The sequence below is a fragment of the Triturus cristatus genome, chromosome 12, assembly GCF_964204655.1.
Source record: "Triturus cristatus chromosome 12, aTriCri1.1, whole genome shotgun sequence".
Taxonomy (NCBI): domain Eukaryota; kingdom Metazoa; phylum Chordata; class Amphibia; order Caudata; family Salamandridae; genus Triturus; species Triturus cristatus.
The window spans coordinates 125030323-125057266 of NC_140595.1; the positions used below are offsets into that span (position 1 = coordinate 125030323).

General features: G+C 43.4%; 1 protein-coding gene across 3 annotated transcripts in view; it reads left to right on the forward strand.

Moving 5' to 3' along the window:
• CA14 (carbonic anhydrase 14) overlaps positions 1-26944 on the forward strand; it is a 181361-nt gene that overhangs the window by 66171 nt on the left and 88246 nt on the right. For all 3 annotated transcript variants that reach the window (XM_085638099.1, XM_085638098.1, XM_085638100.1), the window contains exon 4: positions 20705-20847. In XM_085638099.1, the coding sequence (XP_085494225.1) occupies positions 20705-20847 (143 nt within the window). The remainder of the gene's footprint in view (positions 1-20704; positions 20848-26944) is intronic.

Below are 26944 nucleotides of genomic sequence, written 5' to 3' on the forward strand. Positions count from 1 at the left end.
TGCACTTTTTTCCTCTGGCCGGGCAGTCTTGCATGCGGTGGGGCTGGCCGCCACAGTACCCGCATTCTTCCTTCTTCGTCTCCGGTTGCCTTTTCCCTCCGGCTGGTCTCCCTTTGGGCCGCACTACGTTCACCGCTTCCGCCACCTGCACTTGCTCCGCCTTCACAGGACGATGTAGGGCTGCTTCCATGTGCGAGGCCCTCGCCTGTGAGAGCTCCTTCGACCGTCCGAGGGTGAGGATGTCCGCGAGGGGCTTTCCTTCTTCCTGGAGGACCGTGACTCGGAGCTTGGACGAGTAACACCCTTGTATGATTTGTCCTCGGATCTCCTCTTGCTCGTCGCGGAACCCACACGTGCTGGCTAACTCCTTCAGCCTGCCATGGAATGCATGCAGAGACTCGTCCGCTTCCTGTTTGGCTTGACGAAAAATGAACCGTTCATAGTCTCTATTCACCATGGGTTCGAAATGGGCGTTGAGCGCATTTAGCGGCCTGTGGTACATTTTTGGCGTGGCTTCCACGAGAGTTTTGTAGATGCGGTGGATGTCTTTGCCTCCTAGATGGAGCAGCAGTGCTCTGCGCCTTTCCCTCGCGATGCCAGCCCCTTCGAAGTAGATTTGTAGGCGGTCCGTCCAATCCCTCCAGCGCGGGGCAAGGGACGATGGGGCACCGTCAACGGCAAACGGCTCAATGGCGGGAATCGACGCCATCTTGGCACGTGTGCAGCACGCGGTGGAAGCCGGCTCCCTCTCCTCTGCGTCGAAGCCGATAGGTGTGCACCCCCTATGGGCGTTGCGCGTGGACTTCCCTCGTGCTTCTACACCAACCAGTGGGCGCGCATACCTCCAGACATCATCCGCGGGACTCCTCAGGTGCTCAGGGGCTTAGGCGATCCCACCGGGCGTGGGCCTGCTCTGGTGGGGGTGCAGCCATCGTCAGGCACCTCTTGGCAGCAGGCGTGGCACCACCCGGGCGAGACATACCCCTCACAGGCTGCGGGAAGGGGCTCCAGGGCTCTTCACAGAGTCACCACCGATGGCAGGATGGCCTTCAGGGCACATTCAGCGTCCCTCACCTGACCTAACAGCAAGCACAGCCGGGTCACCATGAGGAGGGGACGTCAACCCAGGCTCAGAACACATGGGTGGCCGATGCACACACTGTGGGGCACAAAGGCAGCAAACCAGGGCTCAGTACACCCCTCGTCGCCAGTGTCGCGTGCCTAACGCTATAAATTGCATGATTGCGCAGCAGCGCTAAATAATACACAGGAGCCGATACTTAGTAGTTAACACACGCGGCTCCGACTGCCGCGCCGAGGCCACGCCTCTTTATTTAAATTAGCTAGCGTCTGACGTCTCGCGTCAGCGCTAGCGCACCCCGGCAGCGCGGAAGGCTAGAACGCCTCGCGCGCGCCGGACATTACATTCCATAAGAAGAACTACCTAGAGGGTGGAATCATACATGTCTTGTTCGGGTTTCCACAAGGGTCGGCCCTTAGCTCCACTATATTTAATCATGACTCCCCTTGCCAAGTTGGTTGAGTCACTTGGGGCTAAAATAATTTCCTGTGCTGATGACACCTAGATTTTTTTCCTCCTTTGGCCAGAGAGTTCCTATCGTACAAGATGCTATTAAATCATGCTTCTCTGGGGATTTCCCTTGGCTGAGCTTCCCCCAATTAAAGTGTAACACCTAGATGATGGAAGTTCTCAGTGTGGGACATAACTTTGACCTCTTGCTTGAAGTACACCAGCCATAAGGAGTATCTCCACCCAACAGTCAAGTGGAAATAGACAATAATTTGGGGGTAAAATCTGACAAAAACATGTCTTTCCACAATCAAATTAATTCAGTAGTAAGCAAATGCACATGATCAAGAAATTCCTGCAACTTCTGTCAGTCCCAACTAGGATTTCAGTGGTTTTGGCAATGGTCATATCCAGGCTCGGCTATGCCAATGCCTTATATGATGGTCTTAATTATAAACAACAAAAGTCCCTAGGAAAGAATGGATGGAAACAACAATGAATAAGGACCAAATCAGTGCTTATTTTTAAAGACTTGTCCAGCCGGACAGTGGTCATGGATTTTACTAATATAGTAATGAAGCAAAAATATCAAGCCTGTGTCCCTTACAAATGACAAGAAGAAGAGCAAAGAAAACAAAGGTTGAGGCAAAATAACTGTTTGTTGCAATTAACAGGAATAGAAAGAGAACCAACAAACATTTCATGGGACACCCTTATGTATCACACTTAGTATTACTTAGTATTACTAAGAACATATAGGGTGTTTACAAGTGTCGACGGCGTTTCGATCCTGTAAAAGAAATATTAGGATCATCATCAGGACAACATTGATTATGCCTGTACAATGTAACCTGAATAGCCTTAAAAAAGGAAGGGGGAGGAAGAGAGAGAGAAAAGGGAGATAACAGAAAGTAATAAATCAATAAACATGATTAAAAAGGGGATTTAAAAAGTCTTATCAAACACAATAATGTACGTCATCTTATATCAAGGCGCAAGGAGTAATAAGAGAACGAAGAAAAAAGCATAGAGAAGCAGATATACTCAAGCAATAGAGAGTGTGCAGGGTGTCAATAATGATGCCAAGTATCGTACGAGGTGTTTTTGGGATCAGTGTCCAAAGTAACCATGCCAAACAGTAAGAATATACGTTCCTGACAGACTGGATACAGAATGTACAAGTGGTGCTAGGAAGAAAAAATCACCAAAAAGACCTTGATCAACGTCAGAAAAATCAGAGGTATAGTTGTCATTTTGCGTAGTGATAACCTGGATATTCAATCAACAGTGCAAACAGTATTTGTTGTAAAACATAATTGCTAGGACAGAAAGCTGCCCCTTTAGTACACATGCCAAAAGGAAGAAAGTACGGAAGATACTAAGGTTAAGAGTAACCTTGTGACAAGCAGGCTATGATGAAGGATGATTATCCCGAGTGGTGAAGTAAAACGAGCAAAAACTCGGAAGCGGTGAATCTGTATGGTGAAACAATTGTGAGGACGGGCGGTGGTAGAGGAATGGCGGAACCAAGTAGTGAGGGATCACAAACGAGTAATAGCGAGTGAAACTTACCGCAGGAAGCGGTGAATCTGTGGCGTGCTCTGTGTGCAAAAAGAAGTCACGGGTAAGGTAAGTACGAAGGGTTGCAGGTCCGGACAGAAGGGGACAATTGAGGGAAAAGAGAGGGAAGGGAGAACAAACTAACCGTTACAATGAGTGGGGATAATTCCGTAACGGTAATTAGAGGCGGTTGAGGCCGTTATTGGACAGACTCGTCAGGGAGGCTGGTAGTTGTCAGCGAAGGTACGCTGTGGAGAAAAAAGGGGGATTAAGGGCCAGCGGCAAGGCGTGGTGCCAGCAGAGTAGAGTAGGGAGAACGGAAAGGCTCACCAGAGTTGTAGAATATTGGCAGCGGTCCGTCAATGCGGGGAGCGTGGTCCGGAATTGCGGCAGTTGCCACGAGGGGAAGCCAGGACTGTGATTGTAGCCTGATTGCAGAAATTGGACAGAATCGTCCGGAGGGCTGGTAATTGTTAACGAAGATGCGCTATGGAGAAAACAGGGGGATTAGGGGCCAGCGTCAAGGAGTAGTGCCAGCAGAGTAGAGTAGGGAGAACGGGAAGGCTCACCAGTGTAGTGGAATATTCGTGACGGTCCGTCAATGCGGGGAGCGAAGTCCGATAATACGGCAGCTACCGCGAGGGGAAGCCAGGACTGTGTTAAGGACAGGGAAGAGCCACTGATTGGTCGGCCCGTACAGGGGCGTGAAAAGAGAGAAGGGACAATGTGGAACAGTGGTTGCCATCTTCGAAAGGGCAGAAAGAAGAGAAATGAACAGTGTAGTAATAGAAAAAACAATGTAGTAATAGAAGAAATGAGAAAAACCAGAGTAGAGTTGTGGATATTGCAGTGAAAAGGTGAAAAAATGGAGAAGGGATGTGGGACAGAAGATAGGGCAACCGTAAGATGGAATTGGTGACAGGGTGGGTGATCGCGGAAAGGGTGACAATAGAGTGATAATTATAATTATTAAGAAATTAAAGATAGTTAAAACGAAGTATTTGCAGTTAGTTGCTCAGGAGCAAAAGGCAGTAGACAGCCATACAAGGAAATTTTTTTTTTTGTCAGACTTAAGTTAAAAGGAATAACCAGTAAACACTCATTGAATTGTACAAATAGCTTCTTAGTCGGTGGGGAGAGCAATGTTTGAGATCAGATAGTTGTGGTCCAATCCTCGTATCTGTTCAATCCCGTGTTGAAGCTATCTGTCTTCAGAATCCATTTTAGTTCTTCAGTGTTTTCACGATATCACCTCCTCTTGGTGGCAACTTAACAACAGAGATGACAGTCCACCGAATTTCATCCTCAGAGTGTTTCTTTTCTAGGAAATGTTCAACCAATGGTGCTTTGAGGATTTTGCATCTAATTCTACTGCGATGTTGAGAAATTCGTAGGCGGATCTTTTGTGTCGTCTGGCCAATGTAAATCTTATTACAAGGACAGAAGATCGCATATATGACATTGGTAGAATTACAATTGGTGAACATTTTTAATTCATTTCTGATGTTGCCAAAGACAAAAACTTTACACTCAATGGTCAATGCACATACTACACAGTTAGCACATTTAGCATGACCTTTCAATGGTGAAAGTGTCCAGATATCATTTAGGGTATTGATGGTTTTCCTATTGGTAGTGGTGGGTAAGGCTGCGCGAACCAAATGGTCCTTAATATTTTTATTTTTATTGAATGCGAACAAGGGACGTTCTAAGCAGAGACTGCCAGCATTCAGAATTGGCCAATTATTAAGGATGCTTTTACGTATGGAATTGGGACACTGTAGAAAAAGTGGTAACGCAAACCAATCTGTTGGTCTGTCACACTATCTTGTTAGAAAAATTAGAAAACTTCAATGAGTACAGAATGCTGCTGCCATGTATGCTCTTAGTCTGCCCAGAAGGGAGCATATTTCTCCTCATTTGCGCAAATTTTATTGGTGTCCTGTGCACAAGAGGATCTTATTTAAGACATCTCTTCTGGTTTGCTGAGTGCTACACGACGCTGGACCCAACTATCTGACCTCAAGGATTTCCTACTACATCCCTTCGAAAAAGCTGCAATCCTCTAATAACCACCAGGCCACGACTCCAAGATGTTTACCTTACTAAAGCTGTAGGGTGATCTTTCTTCCTCCGGAGGCTAGTGGGTTAGAATAACTTTCCCTTAGAACTCAGGCTTATTGAGGATGACGGATGTGTTAGGAAAATGCTCAAAACCTGGCTATTTGTCCAGTAGTTCTTTGCTTCACTTTTCTCTTTTGCCCTTACTCTACTGCGTAGGGCCGGGACACTCCTTGGAGTAGCTGTGTGATCAATAAATCCTTATTAAGATAACATAACATACACCAAATAGCAATAGCATTAGGCAAGAGAGATATACTTCTCTGGATGGAGTCAAAGTTCACTCTTTATATGTTTTTACGAATTTGTAACTATAGATCACACAGCAGTGCTGTCAGCCAGACCTAAAAATAGGAACTTAGGGACTTGGGTAAACAGATTAATGTTCCTTCAGGCGATGGAGTACTTTACTCCAACGCCCTGATGGACATCCCACCCAACATGGCAGTTCTTGTCAATGTATGAACAGTTTGATGGACTATCCCACCAACCATAATGGCTGGCGGTTAAACTTTTCAAATGTTTTTTCATTTTTCAAAAGTAAACTCCCAAAGTTGGAGTTTGCTTTTGAAAAATAAAAAACAAATGCCCCCCCCCCCCCCACACCCAGGAAATTTTCTCCAAGGGTGTGGCGATAATTGTCCCTTACTGCCAGGTTTTACCTGGTGGGGATGCACAGAAAAAAAAATCTTATCATGTCCACCCTAGATGGGGCGAACAGGGCCAGCATATCTGAAGCACCTCCTCTCATTCCACTTACCCGCCAGACAACTTCTGCTCCTTCCAACTTGCTCTGGCCACCGTCCCACAGATTCACAAGACCAGAAGCGGAGGAAGATCCTTCTCCTACCACGCCGCCAATACCTGGAACACCCTACCCTACCCTGCCCCTCTACCTCAGGCAATCCTCGTCGCTGACCCAATTCAGGAAAAATCACAAGACCTGGCTCTTCGACTGAACCTCCACGCCCAGACGGATCAGTGCCCCCCCCCCCCCAGCACCTTGAGACCCTCACAGGTGATTAGCTGCGCTATACAAACTCTGATTGATTGTGTCACAAGCATGGAGGAAAAAGCACAAATTTGTAAATGACAGAATATCTTGAAAACAATTATTTTCCATTGGTACACCTTAGATGACATTCAAAATGCAGTGTAAACAAAGTTAATGCCCCCAACTCATCACTATTATCTAACTCACCATTCGTACTGAAGCATAACAACCTTACTCTGCTCTCCTGCAAGCATCATTCCTACTTTCTCGTAAGTTTGCAGAGCAGCTGCCATGTTTCTTGTGGCCTTTCTTGCAGGTGTTCTTCCCACGTGAAACTGAACACTGCGCTGTCATCCAGGTACACCTGGTTACCCAACCTCTGAAAGACGGCAGGGGCATTCCTCAACCCAAAGGGCAGGACCTGGAACTGGTAGTGTCCCCTTGGGGTTGAAAATGCAGACATCTTTTTGGCCCCATCAGTCAAGGCAATTTGCCAGTACCCAGATGATAAATCAAAGTGCTGAGGAACTTGGCAGCTCCCAAACGATCTATGAGCTCATCAGCTCTGGGGATGGGGTGTGCATCAGTCCTGGTGATGAAATTGAGCCCCGGGTGGTCCACACAGAACCAGAGTTTTGGGGCGGCACCGGGTTCAGCAGCCTTTTGGACCAAGAGAAATTGACTGGCCCAAGGGCTGTTTGAGGGTTCAATCTCCCTTAGGGACAACACCTTGGAAACGTCTTCCTTGATGCTAGCTTTCCCCCTGTCAGTCAACCTGTAAATTTTATGTTTAAGAGGAGGACTGTCCCCAGTATCACCGTCATGGACGCCCCACTGGGTGACACCTGATGTTAGGGAGAACAGAGAGACAAACTGCCTCAAAGGGTTCCTGGGAGACTGCAAAGTCCACCAGATAGGTGACGTTACTCTTACACTCCACTACCTCAAAAGGCCCAGCCACTTGAGTGGCATTCGGATCATACCAGCATTTCATCTCTTCCTGTCTGGTTTCTAGATTTGCCTGATCTACTTGTCTGAAGCGCTAAGTCTGGTTCCTGAAGGCCAGCATGTAGCTAAATACATCCTGAGAAGGTTTACTGGGAACTTTCTACCAGCCTTCTTTGACCAGACTCAGAGTTCCTCCTTCAGGATGCCCATACAGAAGTTAAATGGTACTGAACCCTAAGGACTTCTGTGGTACTTTCTGTAAGCACACAGCAGGCATGGTAAGAGGACACCCTACTTATGCCTCATGGGTTCTGCAAGACCCTTAACATGCCCTTGAGGGTACTCTCAACCAGTCCATTATCTTGGGGGTGATAAGGAGTGGTGAACGTATAGATAAAACCACACTTCTCCCATAAGGACGTCATATACTTAGATATGAAGTTTGTTCCCCGGTCAGATACCACCTGTCTGGGGAACCTCATACGGGAAAAGATCCCCATCAATGCCCGGCTCCCCACAGGGGCCGTCATGGTCCTTAGAGGGATAGCTTCACGGTACAAGGTGGCATGGTCCACCAAGACCAGGATGAACCTGTTGCCCATGGCTGTTTTGGGATCCAGTGGGCCCACAATGTCAATACCCATCCTCTCAAAGGGGGTGCTGACTACAGGAAAAGGTTGGAGAGGAACCTTACACTTCTTCCCGCTTTACCACTTGCCTGGCAAGTCTGGCAAGGCCTACAATGAGCATCAGAGTGATTGCACATTTGGGGCTAAAATAAGGGGGTGACAATCCTTTCAAAGGTCTTGTCCTGCCCCAAATGCCCTACCAGAGGTACATCATGAGCCAAACCCAGTAGAAAGGCTCCAAAGTGCTGGGGCACCACCAGCACATGGGCTGACCCAGGTTCAGCAACCTTAGGCTCGTTATATAGGCGACCATTCTCCCAGTAAATCCAATGTGATCCGGACTGATCACCAGCTGCCTGGTTTGCAGCCAACTGCTGCAAACCAACAAGAGAATGGCATTCCTGCTGCTCCTTGCAGAATTACTCCCTGTAGGGGCCCCTTCCTGCTTCCAATGGGTCAGCTCAGGCAGGTCCCCCAGTTTCAGCCACTAGCTCCCCTGTTGGCTCCAGGGCATCCCCTTAAGGCCTGCCTCCTCCTGGACTGTAGGAACTCTGGGGGCCGGTTTCCAGCGCCTCCTGCCTCTCCTCTTTCCGACAAGCACCTGGGTCACTCTTCCTGGCTCCAGGTCCTCTTGATCACCCTTACCTACTGCCATTGACCAAGTGGTCGCACATGCCTACTCAGGTGGACCCAACATCTCCAGATGAGACCTGCATTCCTCTTTCTCCCAAAGGGAACTTTCCAGGTCATTACCAAGCAGACAGGAATGGCTGGTCTCAAAACTACTCTCAAGGTGCCTGAGAATCCCCCCCACCCCATTCAAAGGGAACCTGTGCCATTTTGCAGATGCACTCCAAGTTGTCAACTGCAACTACTGGGTAAGTACGTTGGGGATCACCTGCTCTTCAGACAACAGCCAACAGCTGTCACACTGGTTCCTGTGTCTCTCAGAGCTTCTACCCTATGATCACCCACTGCCCATATTTCTCAGTGTTTGCGGGCAGTCGTGTCCTTGGGACCATCTCACTAGTGAGACAAGGGTCAATTCGGCTGGCCCCCATCCTTCCTATGGGCCCAACTCCTCCCCCAGGGCTACACTAGCCAACCCCCGGGATGGTGAACCAGTGGGTGCAAGCGTAGACTTGGGCACTTAGGATCCCCAGTGAAGTGACCCACCTGTTCGCAAACAAAACATTTGTGGGCACCCTTCTATGCAGGCTTCCCTGTAGAGACCCTTGATTTCTTACCATGGGGGCTGGGAACCTTTCCCTTGGGAACTAGATTGGGGCCCTTTCTGGAACTCCTTTTGTTTGCCCTTGTCCCCCCCCCCTCTTCTGCTGGGGATCCTGCCCACCCTTGGCTAAGTCTCCCACATACGCCTTGTGGACCCTGGTTCTGACCCAGCGGTCCGCCTCCACAGCAAGCTTTCCAGAGTCAGTCAGCTTACTGTCAATCATGTGCTGGTGTAGCTCTGGAAAACTATTAGCAGACAAGTGCTCCCATGCCATCAAATCACAGAGTCCCTGAAAATCAGTTACCTGGCTACCCTTCGCCCAACCATCCAGTGCTCTGCCAAAGGAAGCAAGATACCAAACCAAAGTGTATGATTCAAGTTTCTTACAGGCCCTGAACGTCTGCCTATACAGTTCTAAGGTCAACCCATACCTTCTGATCAAGGTCTCCTTCATAGGAGTCTAAATCACTTTATCCTCCTCAGGTAAAGCTAGCAAGGTATCCCTCCCCTCTGCAGAGAAGTGGCTCCACAACCCCGCTCCCCAATCTCTCCCAGGGACTCTGTGGGACCTTATTGCTACCTCATAACCCTTGAACCACTGACCAATGTCATCTCCTATCACAAAATCTTTGATCACCTCATTAGGAATATGCACCCTTTCTTCCACATGCACTGAAGACAAGCTGCCACCATTGGGACTGGACTTCACACTCTTGGCTTTTATGTTCAACTCCTTCAAACTTCTTTCATGCTCTAGAGCATCTTTTTTTCCTCCATGGCAAATTTCTGCCTCTCTAACTCCAATTTCTTTTCCTCCATGCCCCCTCTTTCCCCAGCCTTAGCTTGGCAAGCTCCAACTCATGCACTCTGCTTCTTTGCCTGTCCTCCAGCTCCTCTGCAGACAAACCCTTTGAAGATACATTGCTGCCCTCCCTGGAGGGCACCCTCCCTCCATTCAGGACCAATAACTCATTCTGCTGCCCATCTAAATTCTCTGCCTCCACTTTAATCGCCTCAGTATGCCCACTGGCATTCCTAGATTCCAACCAGGCCCTCAGCACCTTTTGGTATTGCTCCTTTCTTGTGAGGCCTCTCACTGAGATTTTAAATTTTTTGCAAGGTGATTTCAATTGTGGCACATTGTAAATCTCCACTTTTCTTCTTCAAAATCAATACCCATAGATGCCATTGATGATGGTTTAGACATGATGAAATTGGAAGTTCACAAATTGAATAAAAATCCAAAAGAAAAGTTCACCAAATAGTATATGGTTGCGTAATGGTCTACACTATACTAGTAGTGTACACCAATCACTGTATTTTAAGCACAAATGTAAGTCCTAATCCTCACTGCTGACCACCAGTGTTAGAAATGGGGGCCTCTATTTGGCAATGGTTTGTAACTTTGTCCAAGAAGGGACCATTGCTTCTAGTCAGGGGAAGGGAGTTACGCCCTTAGACAACCCGTGCTCACCCCATTGGTAGCTTGGCACTAGCAGGCAGGCTTATCTCGGAGACAATGTGTAAAGCATTTGTGCACACATACAGTAACACAGTGAAAACCGTACAAATGGACACCACGCCAGTTTAGAAAAATAGGAAATCTTTATCAAAGCAAAACAATACCAAAACAATAAACAATCCACCATACATATCAATATATCAACAAAAATAGGTTATTCACAAATATAAGGCTTGTAGCAACAAATAGCTCCCCCTGGGGCTATTACGATGTCGTGACAGATGAAAATTCCCAAAGTACGTCACCAACCGTGACATTCGCAGGCCGAGCACGGAGTCGCATGGACCCCCAAAAACAGTACCTTGGCAAATGATGATAACAAAGACGGTGCATGGCGTCGGAGAAGTGATGCGTCATTGGTACCAGGCGTCATCGGTTCCTTATGACCACAGGGGAGGTGAAGCACTGGTGCTTTACGACCACAGAGGAGGTGAGGCATTGGTTGCTTACTGCGAGGCAGGGGAGGTGGGGCATCAGTTCCTTACTGTTGCCAGGAAGGTGAAGTGTTGGTGGTGAGGTGTTGGGTCCTTATGACGGTGCAGGGTTGATGGATTCAGGAGGTCACCCACGTCAGATATTGGCTCCAGGATGATAAGACACCATCGTTGGTGAGGTTGGGGCTGCAGTGCGAGTTGCGTCATGAGTGTCCTGAGTGGTGCCCTCGGCTCTAGAACAGGTAGCAGCCTCGGTGACGCATCAGAGTCAATACAGTGCGGCGTTGACAGACATCGGGCTGCGGTGTAAGTCAGGGCGGTTCATCGTGCACTTAATGAGTGGTGCCCACAGTTTTGTTGCAGTTCGCGGCTTAGCACGCCGGCGTCAGTGTAGCTTTTTTCTTCTGTGGCAGCTGAAACAGCAGTTCCAGGTGCAGGAGGACAGAGTAAATGAAGTCTTTGTGTCCCTGAGACTTCAGAACAGGAGGCAAGCTCTACACCAAGCCCTTGCAGATCTTCTTCAAGCTGGATAGACAGCACAGTTTAGTCTTAGTCCTCTCTTTGGTAGAAGCAGCAACTGCAGGCCAACCCAGCAAAGCATCCACACAGCAATGGGGCAGTACTCCTCCTTACAGTTTCTCCAGTTCTTCTTGACAGAGGTTCCTCTTGAGTTCAGAAGTATGCTAATATATTGGGATCTGAGTCCCAATATTTATACCACACTGTCCTTTGTTCTCTTGTGGCAGAAATTCTCTCAGCACAGTCCAAAACCAGTTCTGTTCTCTCTAGTCTAGCTTCTTGGCAGGAGGTGAAGACAGCAGTGTGCACAGGAGACAGGGCCTATTGAGGTACAAAGAAAACTCTTCCCACTACTCTAAATGCAGCTCAAGTCTATTCCACTCAGCCCTGAGTCATCCAGGAAGGCAGGACACATCTCAACCCCCCAGAGGCTGTCTACAGTGAATGCAGATGACCAGCCCCTGTCACTCCAAGACTAGACAGTCAACACACAAACCATCAGAGGCACATAGGATGGCTAAGCAAGAAAATGCCCACTTTCTAAAAGTGGAATTTTCCAACAAGGTGTGTAATTAAATTCAGAGTCAAGAGAACCTAAACTCCATGTCTCTCTCTAGTCCCAATGGAAAGTTATACTTGTAAGATGTTACAACGTAACTGCCATGCTAACCTATGAGAGAGATATCATTTCAATAGTGAAAACCCAAATTGGCAGTATTTCACTATCAAGACATGTCACACACACCAGAACTTGTCCTATATATCACATACATTGTACCCTGACCAGGGGGGGGGTGCCTTGGACCTACCTAAGGGCTGCCTTACATGTAAGAAAAGGGAACGTTTGGGCCTGGCAAGTGTGTGCACTTGCCAGGAAAACATGGCAGTTTACAAATGCGTGCACAGACACTACAATGGGAGGTCTGAGACACATTTACAGAGCTACTCATGTGGGTGCACAACCAGTGCTGCAAGCTCACTACTAGCATTTGATTTACAGGCCCTGGCACACATTGTGCACTTGACTAGGGACCTACTAGTAAGTAAACTGAGCCAAACATGGAAACACAAATCCATAAACACAATTTATACAGGGAGCACTTGCACTTTGATACTGATCAGCAGTGGCAAAATGTCCAAAGCATTTAGACCAGCAAAAACTAAATCCAGCACACAGCATAAATCACTAGAGGCAGAAGCAAATAGTCAGGGGAAACCACGCCACGGATGCCTGGTATAACAGCTAGGTCATAATAAAATAGAAATGACCATGGCACCTTTCAGACTGTGGGGGTCATTTTTATTTTTTACTGTTCGGGAGTGCCATGCGATACTTTTCCTGGTGGTCCCCAAACTGAGAAAAGGTCTGAAGAATATCCACCCTAAATAGGGCAGAGTGTCTGAGGTACTTACACTGATTGCCGCATGTTCTTAAGCCATCAGTTTAAGATTTTCACTAGTGGAGCCATCAGAGAGATTGCTGCCAGGAACCTGGTAATCCACCCTACTCGAAATACAGCAGGTAGACATTAGGCTCGTAGACAGGATACTCCGCCATGTTGGTGACAGTGTACCCGTTCCACCAAATTTGAAACTGTGGTGTTCCCCTGAGAATGTGGATGTCAGCAAAATAAATAAAACCTTGCTGTGCAATGTGATGCTTTTCTATCTGTATTCAATTGTTTTACACACCACAAGAATTAAATTACTCTATATCATGGACACACGTAAAAAGGTAAAGGAAAATGAAACAAAGGGTTAAAAAGGTATGAAATTGACATAATGTTTTGCACCGTTGGGACTGATCAAGCATTGGTATTATGACTCCAAATCGAACGAAAACGAAGTATGACTGCTGCATTCTGGACGTTTAACATTTGCATGTGTTGGGAGACAGCCTGTGGCTAAATTACAACTCGTGGAACCTGAAGATCTCAATTACTCCGCCTTCCTCCAGAGGGGAAAATTGTGTTTCTGACATTAATTAAAAAAAACGAAATAATAGTATTAAATGATGCATAAAAACTGTTTCGAAACAATCTGAAATACACAAAAGGGCCTGTTGGCAGGATGGCAATATTCATAGACAGGGTGAAGATTTTTGCCACCTTAAGCAGAGCTATATTTTGCCTTCCTTCCCTATTATTTAAGCCACATCCTCTGCTTGTGAGGTCACTCTGCCACTCCATGATCATGGTGACCCGGGGTGACATTTTAGCAGTGCGTTGCCCTAGAGGTGACCCTGCCATTTTGTACGTCATGACTAATGATATGAAATAGAATAATTCTATTTTCTTTGAAGCTAATCAACAAGAGCGCTTTAAGGGCCTCATTACGAAGACTAGTTGCGAGAACTAGTACCCCCGCCGACGGGCAACTTTGGAGGAGGGTGAAAGTTTTGAGAATTTCCGTTAGGAGGACCAGATGGTCCTCTCAGAAATGAGAAATTAGCAAGGGAATCAATAATTCTTGGTCTGATTCCCCAGCTAATTCCTCTTTTCTCAACAGAGTTCACCCAGAGATTTGTATGTTTTTATCACCCAGAGCTCTAGTAGAAACACCCAGGATCCGTTCAGTTCTCGTGGATCTTGGGATTCCAGTGGGAAAAGTGTCTAATTGTACACTATGGTCGCCATCTTATCAGTGGTAAGAAGTGCAGTTATCAATGGAAAAAAACAAGGACCCCCTGAACAGCAAATAGTTGTATTCCTAGGACAGGGTAATATTCATATAGAAAAATAAATTCCTAGGCAATCTCCAATTTCATAAGTAAACATACATCGTATTTAAATTATAGGAAAACAAGAGAAAAAGCTAAAACATGCATTTAGTACAGGTGTTATGGATTTTATTTCTTTATGTTACTCACATGGTCAATAAAAAATATTTGACATACAATGTAAATTTAAAAATAATGAATCAACAATAATAAAAGTACATATACAATACAATATAAAATAGGTGGCAGCTAGTAATGAATATTGGCAATCGACGCGCGTTTCGGCGTACACAACGCCTTCATCAGGAGTAGCCACTTAGGTATCTATAATAATAAAAAACATATAATTGTAGACAAATAAATAATATTTCTCTTATTATCAAACACATAATACAATCCCTGTACAAATACTTTCTCGAATTCCATGTCTTATAATTTGATATCGTGTCTGTGATAATAGTAAACTATTGTAAATTCATTTATAAACATTCCAGACCAATGATATCGTAGTTATAGAATACCGGTAAAGAGAAGATGGAAAAGAAACAGAGCAGAAAATTAGAACAAGAGAAATAATCTTACAAGGATAAACTTACTTAAAAAATAACAGATCAGTCATTTGGAAGAACTCCGTATTTGGGGTGCAGTCTATCCGGTATAAGTACTCGCTGTAGGTATGACAATTACAAAGAACAAATTTGTTATTTATAATTGTGTGAACATGGTAAATTGATGTTGACCATAATGGAAACGAAAGTTCCACATTATTTTTAAATTTGGAGATTAATTAACTAAAGATTTAGAATTATATGGTGTGACTTACTTTCACAAATCAAAGGATAAGAGAGATCATCTTAAGAGCGATCCTATTTTGATGCGAGATATAATAGAGAATCTAAAAATAATAATATAACATAATAATAATGTTTATTATGTTAAATCCAAATAAAGGTGATAAACTAATTTTTTAATAAGGAGAACAGTAAATAGACTACCTTTTGTGTCCCTTAAGGTTCGGAGAGAAAATGATGATCCGAATAAAGCCTTAGTCTGCGTGATAGCCTAATTTAAATGTTTTGATAAAATCAGTTGAAGTAGAGTATCTAAAAGAAAAACAAATGAGTTATCTCAAATTGGATAGCAAAGCTAACCTTCATGTGCTTATTGATAGTAAGGAGAAAAATAGACTAACCATGGCTCAAATTGCCTTTCAGTTAAACGATGTTATTGTGATGCCTCTACGATTCTAAAGGGATTCCACGAATGGTATTTCTGGAACCTGAAAAGACACATAAACCGAGTGTGGGCTCAATATAGTGTCAACAATAAGTGAGTCTGATATAGAGTTTCACTTAAGGTGAGCTAAATTTACCTTATATCGTTCTAGTCGGGCGGAAAATGGCCTCCGGCATATCGCGCAGCACAGAAGAAAACGGGATAGCAAGGGATGCAGACTCCCTCTACGAATATATACTCGTTGGTAAATCATGTGATAGATCACATGACAGTTATTAGAGGAAAGAACCTTGCTTAGTGTTAAGAGGCAGGCGAAAGCAGACTGCACTGCTCGAACTACCAATATTCAACAAACTTTATTGATCTGTAAATATCGACAAAAACAAGGTCTCAAAAACGGTTTAGTGTGAGGAGTCCATTAAAGAATTATCATAAAAACGGTAAATGTAATTCAATATATTTTTAACTTATATGTATAAAGTATAAGATAATCAATAAATATATCAAATAATGGCATTCTCCCAGGGTATTTCATTGTTTAATCCCTTCTTAAAAGTATTGAGAGAAAAAATCCAAAAAACCTCACGTTTTCTGCGTATTTTCTCACCACCTTTGTTATTTGGGGTTCTGATTTTCTCCAGAATTCTCCAACGGAGATCTTCCGGTTTATGGTTCATCTCAATAAAATGCTTAACTAATGGTGCAATTAGTTTCGCTGTCCTAATAGCAGAACGATGTTCAGTGATTCTGGTGTGAATAGCTCGGGAAGTTTCACCGACATATCCAAGTTGACATGGGCAAAGAATGAAATACACTGTATTCTGTGTTCTGCAGTTCCACATTTCTGTTGCTTGTATAGTGAATCCATTGTGGACAAAAGTTTCTCCACTTAAAATCGAATCACAGGATTTGCAAGAGGAACATTTAACTGTTCCTCTAATAGGCAAACTACCATCGATAGATTTCTGAATAAAAACTGGACTTGTTTTATTAAACCTAGAGTGGACAATAAGATCTTTGATGTTTTTATTACGCCTATGAGCAAATAGAGGTTTTTCCAGTTTTTGATGTTCAGGATTACTATTGAGGATATGCCAATTAGCATTGATGATTTGTTTTACTTTACCATCCAGAGTAGAGTGTCTAGTAATGCATACCAATTGGGATTTCTCAGTAGCATCTTTTGATTTGAGTAGATGGTCACGGTCATAAAATCTCGCACGTTTGTAGGAATCCCTTACTAAACGATGAGGATATCCTCTCTCTAGAAATTTTCTTCTCATATCCACTGCTTGTCTATCAAAGTCATTAAGATTAGTACAATTTCTACGAACTCTCAAGAACTGAGAGAACGGAATACTTTGCTTTTGGTTACGAGGATGAAAACTTTTGAAATGCAGAAGGGTATTCCTTGCTGTTGGTTTTATAAAAAGATCTACTTCTAACTTACCTTGTGCAGGTCTTATTATAATATCCAAAAATTCCACTTTCTCTACACTTTTCTGGGCTGTGAATCTTAAATTTTCGTCTGCAGCATTAAGCCATATTAAGAATTCAGATAGTGAGTCTTCTCCATCGGTCCAGATAAAAAAGATATCATCTATATATCTGGACCAGACGGAGATAGACTCAAAAAATGGTGCAATTTCATTGTAAATGAATTTGGTTTCAAAAGCAGCCATATAAATATTGGCTATAGATGGTGCGACAGAAGCACCCATACTTACGCCTTTTACTTGTCTAAATAATGTATCACCAAATTCAAAGATGTTTGCTTTAAGTATTATATCTAGGCAATCAAGTATGAATTTTTTGGAACAAGGTATGTTGAATTCATCAATAAACCAATCTGTAGCTTTTAAAGCACCCTCTATAGGGATGTTGCTATATAGTGACTCTATATCAAGAGTCACTAGAATATCTCTTTGGGGATTAAAACTAATGTTTTCTATTTTATTAATCATCGCCCCTGTATCTTTAATATAGGAAGTAATTTTCGAAATATAGGGACGTAATTTAAAATCAACCAGCTTGGATAAAGGTTCAGTAATAGTCCCAATTGTTGAAACTATTGGTCTATAGGGAGGATCTGTGATATTTTTATGGATTTTAGGTAACCCATAAATACAAGCTGTTTTATTTTTTATTAAAGTTTAAAAAATCATATTCTTTGTTAGTAATTTCACCTGCAACTAAGGCATAATGGGTCAAAGTTTGAATCTTTTTATATATCAAAGCTGAGGGATTAGATGATATTTTAGAGTAAAACTCATTATCGCTAAGCATATTAAACATTTTATTTTCATAATCATGAGTGTTGATGACTACTATGCCGCCCCCTTTGTCACAGCTTTTTATTATCAAATCTTTATTTTGGGCTAGGGAGTGTAATGCTGAAAATTCATCTTTATCTAGGTTGTATAGAGGTTTAGGAATGAAATGGAGTGCTTGTTCCAATTTTTGAAGAACAACTAATTCAAATGCAGCCACTTCAGGTCCTAATTGTTCAAGCGAGGGACAAAAAGTGGATGGGAGAGCTAGAGATTTAGTAGTATTCTCATCAGAATGTTGGTTCATATCATGTTCAAAAAAATTTTTTAATCTAATTTTTCTGAAAAATGCAATAATATCCTGATATAATTCAAATTTATTAGCGTTGGTATGAGGCACATATGATAAACCTTTAGATAGTAAATTTATATAGTGTCTATCTAAAATGTGGGATGATAAATTGAATATGGGGATCATATCCCCTGTTTCCAGTATTGTCTGTTGCGAGTTTCCAACAGATACTGGGTGTCCTGTCGTTGATGATGTTGAGGCTGGTAATTGCCCCTGTTTTGAGATTGAAATCTCACTCTTGGTCGTCCTCTGCGTTGCCCTCGATTGCCTAAAAAAGGTTGCGGGGTGTTATGTTTTGTTGCAAAGGAATTATAGTTCTCTTCGGGTCCATAATATGCAGCACTTTCCTCTCCTTCTGATTCCGATGTGTTAGAAAAAGTGGTTACTCGTTGTTGTTTAGAACTATTTTCATCTAAGTAATGATTTTGTTTGTAGAAATTTTCTCCTAAGTAAGGATAGGTGTTTTCTAGTGAATAAAATCTTTTATCTTTCAAGAACTTATCAGTTTTACGTTTAGTTAGATAATTGGCGAAGGATTCTAGTTCTTTATTGGAATCCTCCAATTTTTTCTTTGCCTCATCTATACTATTCATTCTTTTGATTTTTTCTTCCAATTCATCTAGTTCTGTTTTCACTGAGGCCGCTAATTCCTTAGCAGTCTCAATTATCAATATCATTAAGTCTCTAGAACACCTATTCGCTATCATGCTCCACTTTTCTAGAAAAGGTCTATGGTGGACAAACAATCCTGGGATATTGCGAACACGGAGACCAGTTGGGATAATGCCTGTTTTTAAGTATTCCAACATGAATTCCCCGTGCGCTTCCATGCGTTTTAGTTTCTTTTTTAGATCTATTAGTTTCCGCATATCTTCATTACTATGTATACTTTCTTTCGAACTGTTACAGAAAGTATTACTAGTTCCTACAAGTAACGCAAAATCCTCATCTGAGAATCCAAAGGTTTTTAATTGGGCCATAATTAAAGGTTTCCAAATAAAGAGATTTCAATGTCAAGATAAGGAAAAAGAATAAAGAAAAAAGGTGGTGAAAAAATAGATTAGTTCAAGGAACTAAGAATAATCAGCCAAGGTAAAATGTAAAGTGAAAAAAACATTCAAATTATCACAAACACATCTGATGAAACAAATGCAAGATGCAAAACAAAAGCCCTACACAGTCAAGAAGTGCAGTTATGTCAGACGATGAGAGCGGTAGATCGAATCAGAGCCATGTTGTGATTGGTGACAGGTGCTGCCATGCTGTTATTGGTAAGAAATGCAGTTATATAGAATGATAGCCATGCTGTCATTAGTAACGGGCATCGTTATGGAGGATGATAGCCATGCTATAATTGGTTAGTTCTGCTGCTTGGAGGATGATAGGCATTCTGTGACTGGCAAGACTGCCCTTATGATGGATGAAGCATATGCTGAGATTGGTAAGGGATACAGTTTGCGGAAATGATAGCCATCCTGTCATTTGTAAGAAGCATGTTATCTAGTATATTCAGCGGCGGCCGGCTCAGGTAAGCTCGGTGGGTGGCGGGGCGGGGCAGGGCGCAGCAGGGGGGAAGTCAACAGACGATGGAATAAGTTTTATTTATTTATTTAATCATACCTATTCTGTTGTCTGTTGACTTCCCCCGCCTCACCGCCTACCACGCTTAACTGAGCCGGCCGCCGCTGAGTATATTGTGGCTCATAAGGACTGCAGCTAGCTGTGCAGCATGATAGCCATTATGTGATTGCTAAGAAGTATAATTATTCAGGATGTTAGCCACATTGTTATTGGTAAAGAATGCTGTTACACAGGATGATATTTATGCTATGGCTGGAAAGGAGTGACAGTGTGTAGGATGTTGCCCATGCCTTGATTGGTAGGGAGTGCCATTACCTAGGATGGCAGCCATATTGTGACAGGGAATGAGCACTGTGCCATAGGATGATAGCCACCATTATGTAGGATGGTATCCATGCTGTGATTGGAGTAAGATACCATTATGTAACATGGTGCACAAGCCGTGGTAAGTTGATTCACTATGCACTTAGTAGTCACGCTGTGATTGGCAAAGAATGCCTTCATGTGAGAAAAACTTGTCTTCTCTATTTTCCTGTTGATCCGTGGAAAAGAAGGATTGTAATTGCAATTGAATAATATCTTCTCAGAGACCAAGGAAGGGGGCTGCAAATGCCATTGGGAAATACTCAATTCTTAGTTTCAGAGATCTTAAGCAGAGGCTCTAAATAGCAACTTGAACTATAATTAGTGCAACCTTTGTAGTGACTTTTTCAATTAAGGATGTATAATACAAATTGAAGATCTGAAATATCTAGGTGCCATTCTGCACCCGGTATGAGCAGTGGAAGAGTTACCACTCATAAGGATATTGCAAAAACAGAAGGAGGGCTCATGGAAACTTAGTTTTGTTGAATAGGACTCAACATTTTTGATGATATTGTTGAAACAATTGACTAAAAAAGAGTGTTCAGTGAATAAATAAAACCTGAATTGATGGAATGACAAGAATATGAAGGGTTGGGATGAGGGGTCCTTCCGTTTTCGTGGATCTGCTGTGAATTTTGGAGTGTGCTGCTCCTGGCTTGCATGTCATCAGAGCTGTTGTGTCTTCCAGTGGAGATGTCCCTATCTGAGTCCATGTTTCTTAATGGCCTTCCGAAGAGATACTCCGCCGTCCAACTCCACCTGCACTGGGGCAGCCGTGGCCATCCTTGGGGGTCCGAGCACCAGCTCAATGGGCAGACCTTCCCAGCAGAGGTAGGTCCGCAGTGAGATTTCAATGATGTTATGCAGCTCGTTTGTAACACAGGTTCCTGGAACTGTTCCTAGCAATGGCTCTCAGTAAGACCATGAGAGCAAAGCCTATGTTTGGATAGTGAGTGACATTGGTAGGATTTAAGCCCAAGAGCCACACAGAAACCAAGTGCTGATACAGTAAAAAAAAAAAAAAAGGGCCTGTGAAAGGAATCAAGATTTGACAGTGAATGAGAAAGTCAGATGAAGACAGTTTGAGTGTGTATAGTGGGTCAATGTTTAAGAGATGGGGGGGGGGGCAGAAGCTAGCTTTGGGGTCTCACAACGCCATGTTATCAAAGGCAAGTTGTAAATCTGCACCTTCAGCATCAAACCGTCAAATGGGTGTAGGTTTTAGTAAGTAACAAAGCTTTCAAGAAGCATTTATTGACGCCTACTTCAGTCATAGCTATTCATGCGTACTTAAAATGCAATAACCAGCACTCATTTTTTGGGGACAGTTACTTATTTTTCATTACCAAACCTTGATCCAGCGAAAGAGAGAAAGGCAGAAAATGGAGAAAGGAAGAGCAAGAGAACGGTAGGATAACAATGACAAAGTGAGATAGCAGGATTAAAAAGAATCTGCAAGAGTTGGATAAAAAGGCAGGAAGTGCAGGGTGATTGAAGAAGATTTATCAGGTGGAATCAAGACTAGGCAGACATTGAAGAGGTTTGTGTATTCAGAAAGGTTCTGCTCCTAATGCTAGTGAAGTAGCTGACGTTGTGTATGTATCTGATTCTGCCCAGTGGCCTCATGCCGTTTGTTGCTGAGTTCCAGGCGTACCTGATACATCAAAAGTTCCATTACTGGTACAATAGCTCAGATAGTTATGTACATGATGCAATGACGTATGTGAAGTGCAAATGTTTAAGACCCTGTGGCAGCAGACTCAAACTTCCATTCTTCTGAGGGTAATAGAAGGAGTACCATATTATTAGGTAACACTTATCTTTTAACGCCTAGAAAATATTTCTGCATGGTTGGCCATTATGCATGTTTGAAAATGAATGGTCCTGGCTTCAAACTCCAGCACCCCCTCAAATTCTTTTGCGGGTGTCTATGATAGAGATGGTTGGGACCAATCCAAGACCGTTATTTGGCTTTACCATTGCTGAGCCCAGTCACAACCCCACCACCCACCACTGAATGTACTGAGTTTATCCATCAGACCTCTCATACATATTCCACTTTAGCATTGCCAATGACACAAAGACCCGGCCTTCTGAGTCCAGGCTCGCAGGTCTAGAGTCGTTTGTTTATGGACTCCTCCAAGTTAACCTAGCCTTCTAGGATTTGGGACAAAGCTGCAATAACCCCTCTCATCACAGACCCCATACTCATAGATTCGAACATTTTGGAGAGTGGTCAGTGCACAGGAGCACCTAGAAACCTTTGGGTGTTAGTGCGCTCTTCCACACCATCAAACTATACACATGTATAAACAAATGTATAAGTAAAGGGTGAATCATGGGGGGTTGCAAAGCAGCAAACAGTGATTGCAGTAAGTACAGTGATAGAAGTTACAGGGCCCTGCCTGATTCTGGAAGTGACTTTGGCCTTAGAGTTGGGGGATGGGATACCTCCAAACATCCAGTCCTCCGTGTTACAAGTGGCAGGTGTCATTGGCTATAATTCAGTTGTGAAACGTAGCACAGCATATAGCCACCCTTGTGATGAAGGATATCTTCGCCAAACTCTAAATAAGGTCTTTTGTCTCTTCTTTGTGCGTAGGATTAGGGAGATCAGCCATGGAGATTAAAAAGCAAACAAAAAGGCCCAGGTGTGTGTCTAGACATGGAGGAATGTGCTAGCTAGCATGATGAGATTGTGAAAGGGTTGGACACAGATGGAAATCAGCTCTGGCGGCCAATACACCACACTCCACACAGGAGAGCACTTCCGCCTCTACGCTTCGGTCACGCTGTGGGTAGAGCTGTAGGCCAGTTTTAATAGTTGGAATAGGAAATCTTGTCACTGTCTGCTGAGAGGATAGGTAAGAGGACTCAGGCCCCATTTTAGTAGGCCTCGCCTCCAGAACCCTTGAGTACAACAGGGGTAGGGGAACTTCTGAGTCTCAAAGCTCGACAGAGTTTGAGCCTCACCCAACAGAAATTGACAAATACCCCACAGTTGTCATCTCATACTTACCATGTGAGTTATTTTCTGTCTATTTTTTTTTATAATGCTACACCATAAAGTGATACTCCTTGGAAATATGCAAGATTTGGAACTTTCCAGGCAGACCTTTGTTTATGTTTAGCCCACTGCCTGAAGATGGCCTGTTAAGTAAGCTGTATATAAGGCCAGGGAATGTACATGTTCACATTTCCAACCTCGCCCCTGCACTACCAGAAAAATGGGGTGTGTTAAGCATTACCTCCGAGCCTGTCTTCCCGTTCCATTCCGTGGGCAGTTCGCCTGCTCCAAAGAAACTATTGCCTAGCTGAGGTTGAAAAATGTCCCCAATATGGCGCTGCCTACCCAGCATGCATAAAGTGAGAAGCACTTCACCAGAACAGCCTGAGATTACCAAAGAAACTCCTAAGAAAGAAAACAAGAACAATCACCATAAACAGAAACCAGGGACGGGCAAAAAAACAAAAATGGAACGGAAAGACCTGGACTCGGTGAGTAACCCTGCATTTTCCCATGCAAAGTTCCTCACCTTTATCCACTTTTTTAGGCACAATTTTAGAAGTGAAGTTAAGATGAGAAAAGTTTTGCAAATGCTGAAAGTACACTTAAATATGTCTTTCTCTACATTTGCACTGGCCGTCCCCCCTGATTCCCCAACTCCAGGGCTCAAGATTTCCAAAAATCTGACCAAATGGATATTCCTTATTGTTAACTGTGATCAGTGCTTGCAAAGGATCTGCAGACCCGTATTCTATATATCAGGGGGTAAACTGTGTATGTAGATTGCACTTTTTTTGCCCTTGAGTTTTGATTGAGTGCACAAAAGATTTAAAGAATCAGGGCCTTATGCTGTGGGTTAACAGGGCACCAGGGAGAATATTCAATACCATAAGAAAATCGACAGGATACAAGAACAATTATTTATCTGAGAGTGAGCACTTTCAAAACATGCAGCGGGTCCAACTGTGGCAGAAGTGGCAGGTGTAACACTAACAAATGTCCATTCTTGTCAGGCGAACAGATATGCAGAGATCTCCTTCCTGCAAGAAAGTGTATGTTGAATCTGTCACTATACTTACAAGTGTGGGAAAATTAGGCTTATGCCATACATTTCGAGATTTCATAATGATGGAGCGGAGGGTTACCAGCTAAATAATACACACTATCCACATACTCACCTTGGCCCATAACCATTCATACGTAAGCTAGTGAGCGCCGCTCGGATCAATTTTGTGTGCTAATGCCTGCGAGATGAATTTACCTCACCAATTCTTACCATTCCTTCCGTCCAGATATAATTTCCTTTGATCAATGGACCTAGTTGTTAGCAGTTTAGGTGTAGATACCATCAAGTAAATACTTTTAAATGACCACAGACCCGAGAAAGTTTAAAAGTTTATATAATAAATTTCATGTGAAACCAGAAGCATAAAGTATAGTTCGTACACCGTTTCCTTCTCAAGGAAGGAAAATCAGATTATTCAGAAACTTTGAACTAAGTTAGGAAATGACAGTACCTGAAAAAGGAGAAATCAGAGAGAGCAGTACAATGTCATACTACACAGAGTTATATTTACCTAGGATGGTGTGGAAAGGTAAACAACCTTTACAACGCACTACCATTACAACGAAACTTTTACAACGAGCGCGATGTAACCACGCGATGCCATTACAACGCAAGTCTTTACATCGACTTGCGCTAGATGGCGTGCTAACATTACAAATAGTGTAGTTTACTATCCCAACACCTTCCCTACTGTTAAGTGGAGTGGAGTTGGAATAGTAAATTACGCTTTTCTAATGTTAGCACGCCATCTAGCGCAAGTCGATGTAAAGACTTGCGTTGTAATGGCATAGCGTAGTAACATCGCAGTCGTTGTAAAAACTGCAATGTAACTGCACACGTTGTAAAGACTCGCATTGTTACGTCATACATCCGTGTGGAAACCAACCCCTTGGCCTAGGAGCTGGAAAGGGTCCCCTGGGACAGGTTAGAAGACCGAAGACTTCAGGACGGGCTTCAGGATAGGATTCAGGACAGTCTCAGGACAGGAAAGGTGACCTCTTCTAGATACGACGCCTGCGTCGTACCCCTCTCTGACACCATCTTCCTCCTCGATTCTTCCGTGATGTTCTCTATTATGTGCCTCCTCGATTCTTTTGCGATGTTCTCTATTTAGTTTGGTTTTAAGTTCTGTAGTTCGGATCTTCTTTAGGATTTGCTTAATTCTCAGACAGCATCTCAGTTTCTCAGCATCTCTGCAGCATGAGCTGTCTAGCTAGCTAACTAACTAAACTACCTCAATTATACTCTTCTAAGGGAAACCACCACCCCCAAATGTTTCAATGTTGATGAAACGCCTAATTCTGATTGGACAAGCAAGGGGAGATGATCATCACACCATGCTAAGTTTAATACTTTTCTTTAAGCTTATTGTTCAATGTTTCCACCCCTTAATTTACTTTCCCATGCTTTATTTCCCACCCGTATTCACAAGTTAATCAATACAATGTATTCGATTTAATGTTCAGCTTCCTCCAGTTCCGAGTAAGACAGTTAGGTTCCAAGGGCAATGCAACATTCGTGGCCTTGGCTGTGGTTCAAGAGCTTCATCATGGTTCCTGGCGGGTTACAACTGCGTAAGTGCAGTCGTTACGTGGGGTGTGGATTTCAGTCACCCTCAGAGGCCCAAATACAAACTAATAGTAAAGTCAGAAAAAGACATGTTAGAAATCAAAATAAAATAGTTTCACTGTATACCACCTATCTTTACTCTAATCCCATTTACTTATAAAAATCTTTCGCATTAGCATTTTAGTAAAACTTGCATAGTTTAGTTTCAGCAAAGCATGCGCATTATCATGTGAGTATCGAGCAGCCATTTTAGGAGCAACTGCGCAGCTGCAAACATTTCCCTCCAAGCGATAGCACGTCATACTGCGTAGATACAGTAGACCCATGCGCAATGCAGAATCCCGCGTTTAGCAGCCATTTTAGAAATACTTGGATTACTTGTTAGTAAAAAGCATTCACAAGCTTCCCCTAGATTTGTGTGTATGAACATGTAGTGCAAATGAGTATTTACAATTATTATTATTATTATTTATTTAATTTATATAGCGCAACAGCTACCCAACAAGGGTTTCCCGGCGCCTAGACACGAAAAACTGAAAAGGGAAGTAGTTATTGATTAAAAAGCCAAGTCTTCAGTGACCGACGAAAGTGGGGATACGAAGGTTCACCAAGTATAGTAAGAGGAATTGAGTTCCAGAGAGAGGGCCCCAAAACAGAAAAGGATCTACCTCCCATTCTGGAAAGTCTGAACCTAGGAACGAGAAATTTTTCAAGGGAGGCAGAGCGAAGATGACGAGTTGGAACATAAGGACAGACAAGAGTCTGTAAATAGTCTGGTGCTAAGCCCCATTTGATTTTAAACATAAAGGTCAGAGCTTTGAACTCAATCCGCTTGTCGATTCGAAGCCAATGCAGGTCGCGGAGATGATGGGAGATAGAAGAACATCTAGGAACCCCACACAGGAGTCGGGCAGCAGAGTTTTGTACAAGTTGCAGCCTACGGGACACCGCCTTATTTGCACCCAAAAACAGAACGTTACCGTAGTCCAGCCGTGAAGTAATAAGAGCATGGACTACGGTTTTTTGGGTGTCTTTGGGCAGCATCCAGATAATTTTATGCAACCATTTCAAGATGGTAAAGCAGGTACCTGCAACTTTGATTGCTTGATGATGTATTTTCAAGGAGTCATCAATATAGAAGCCCAGGTTACGGACATGGTCGACAGGACGAGGAAGAGAACCCAACTCGTTCGGCCAGTGATATGAGCCCCAGAGATCCTTCTGCTTGCCTAGAATAAGGACCTCCATTTTATTATTTACAAACAATTATTACGGAGTTACAAGCT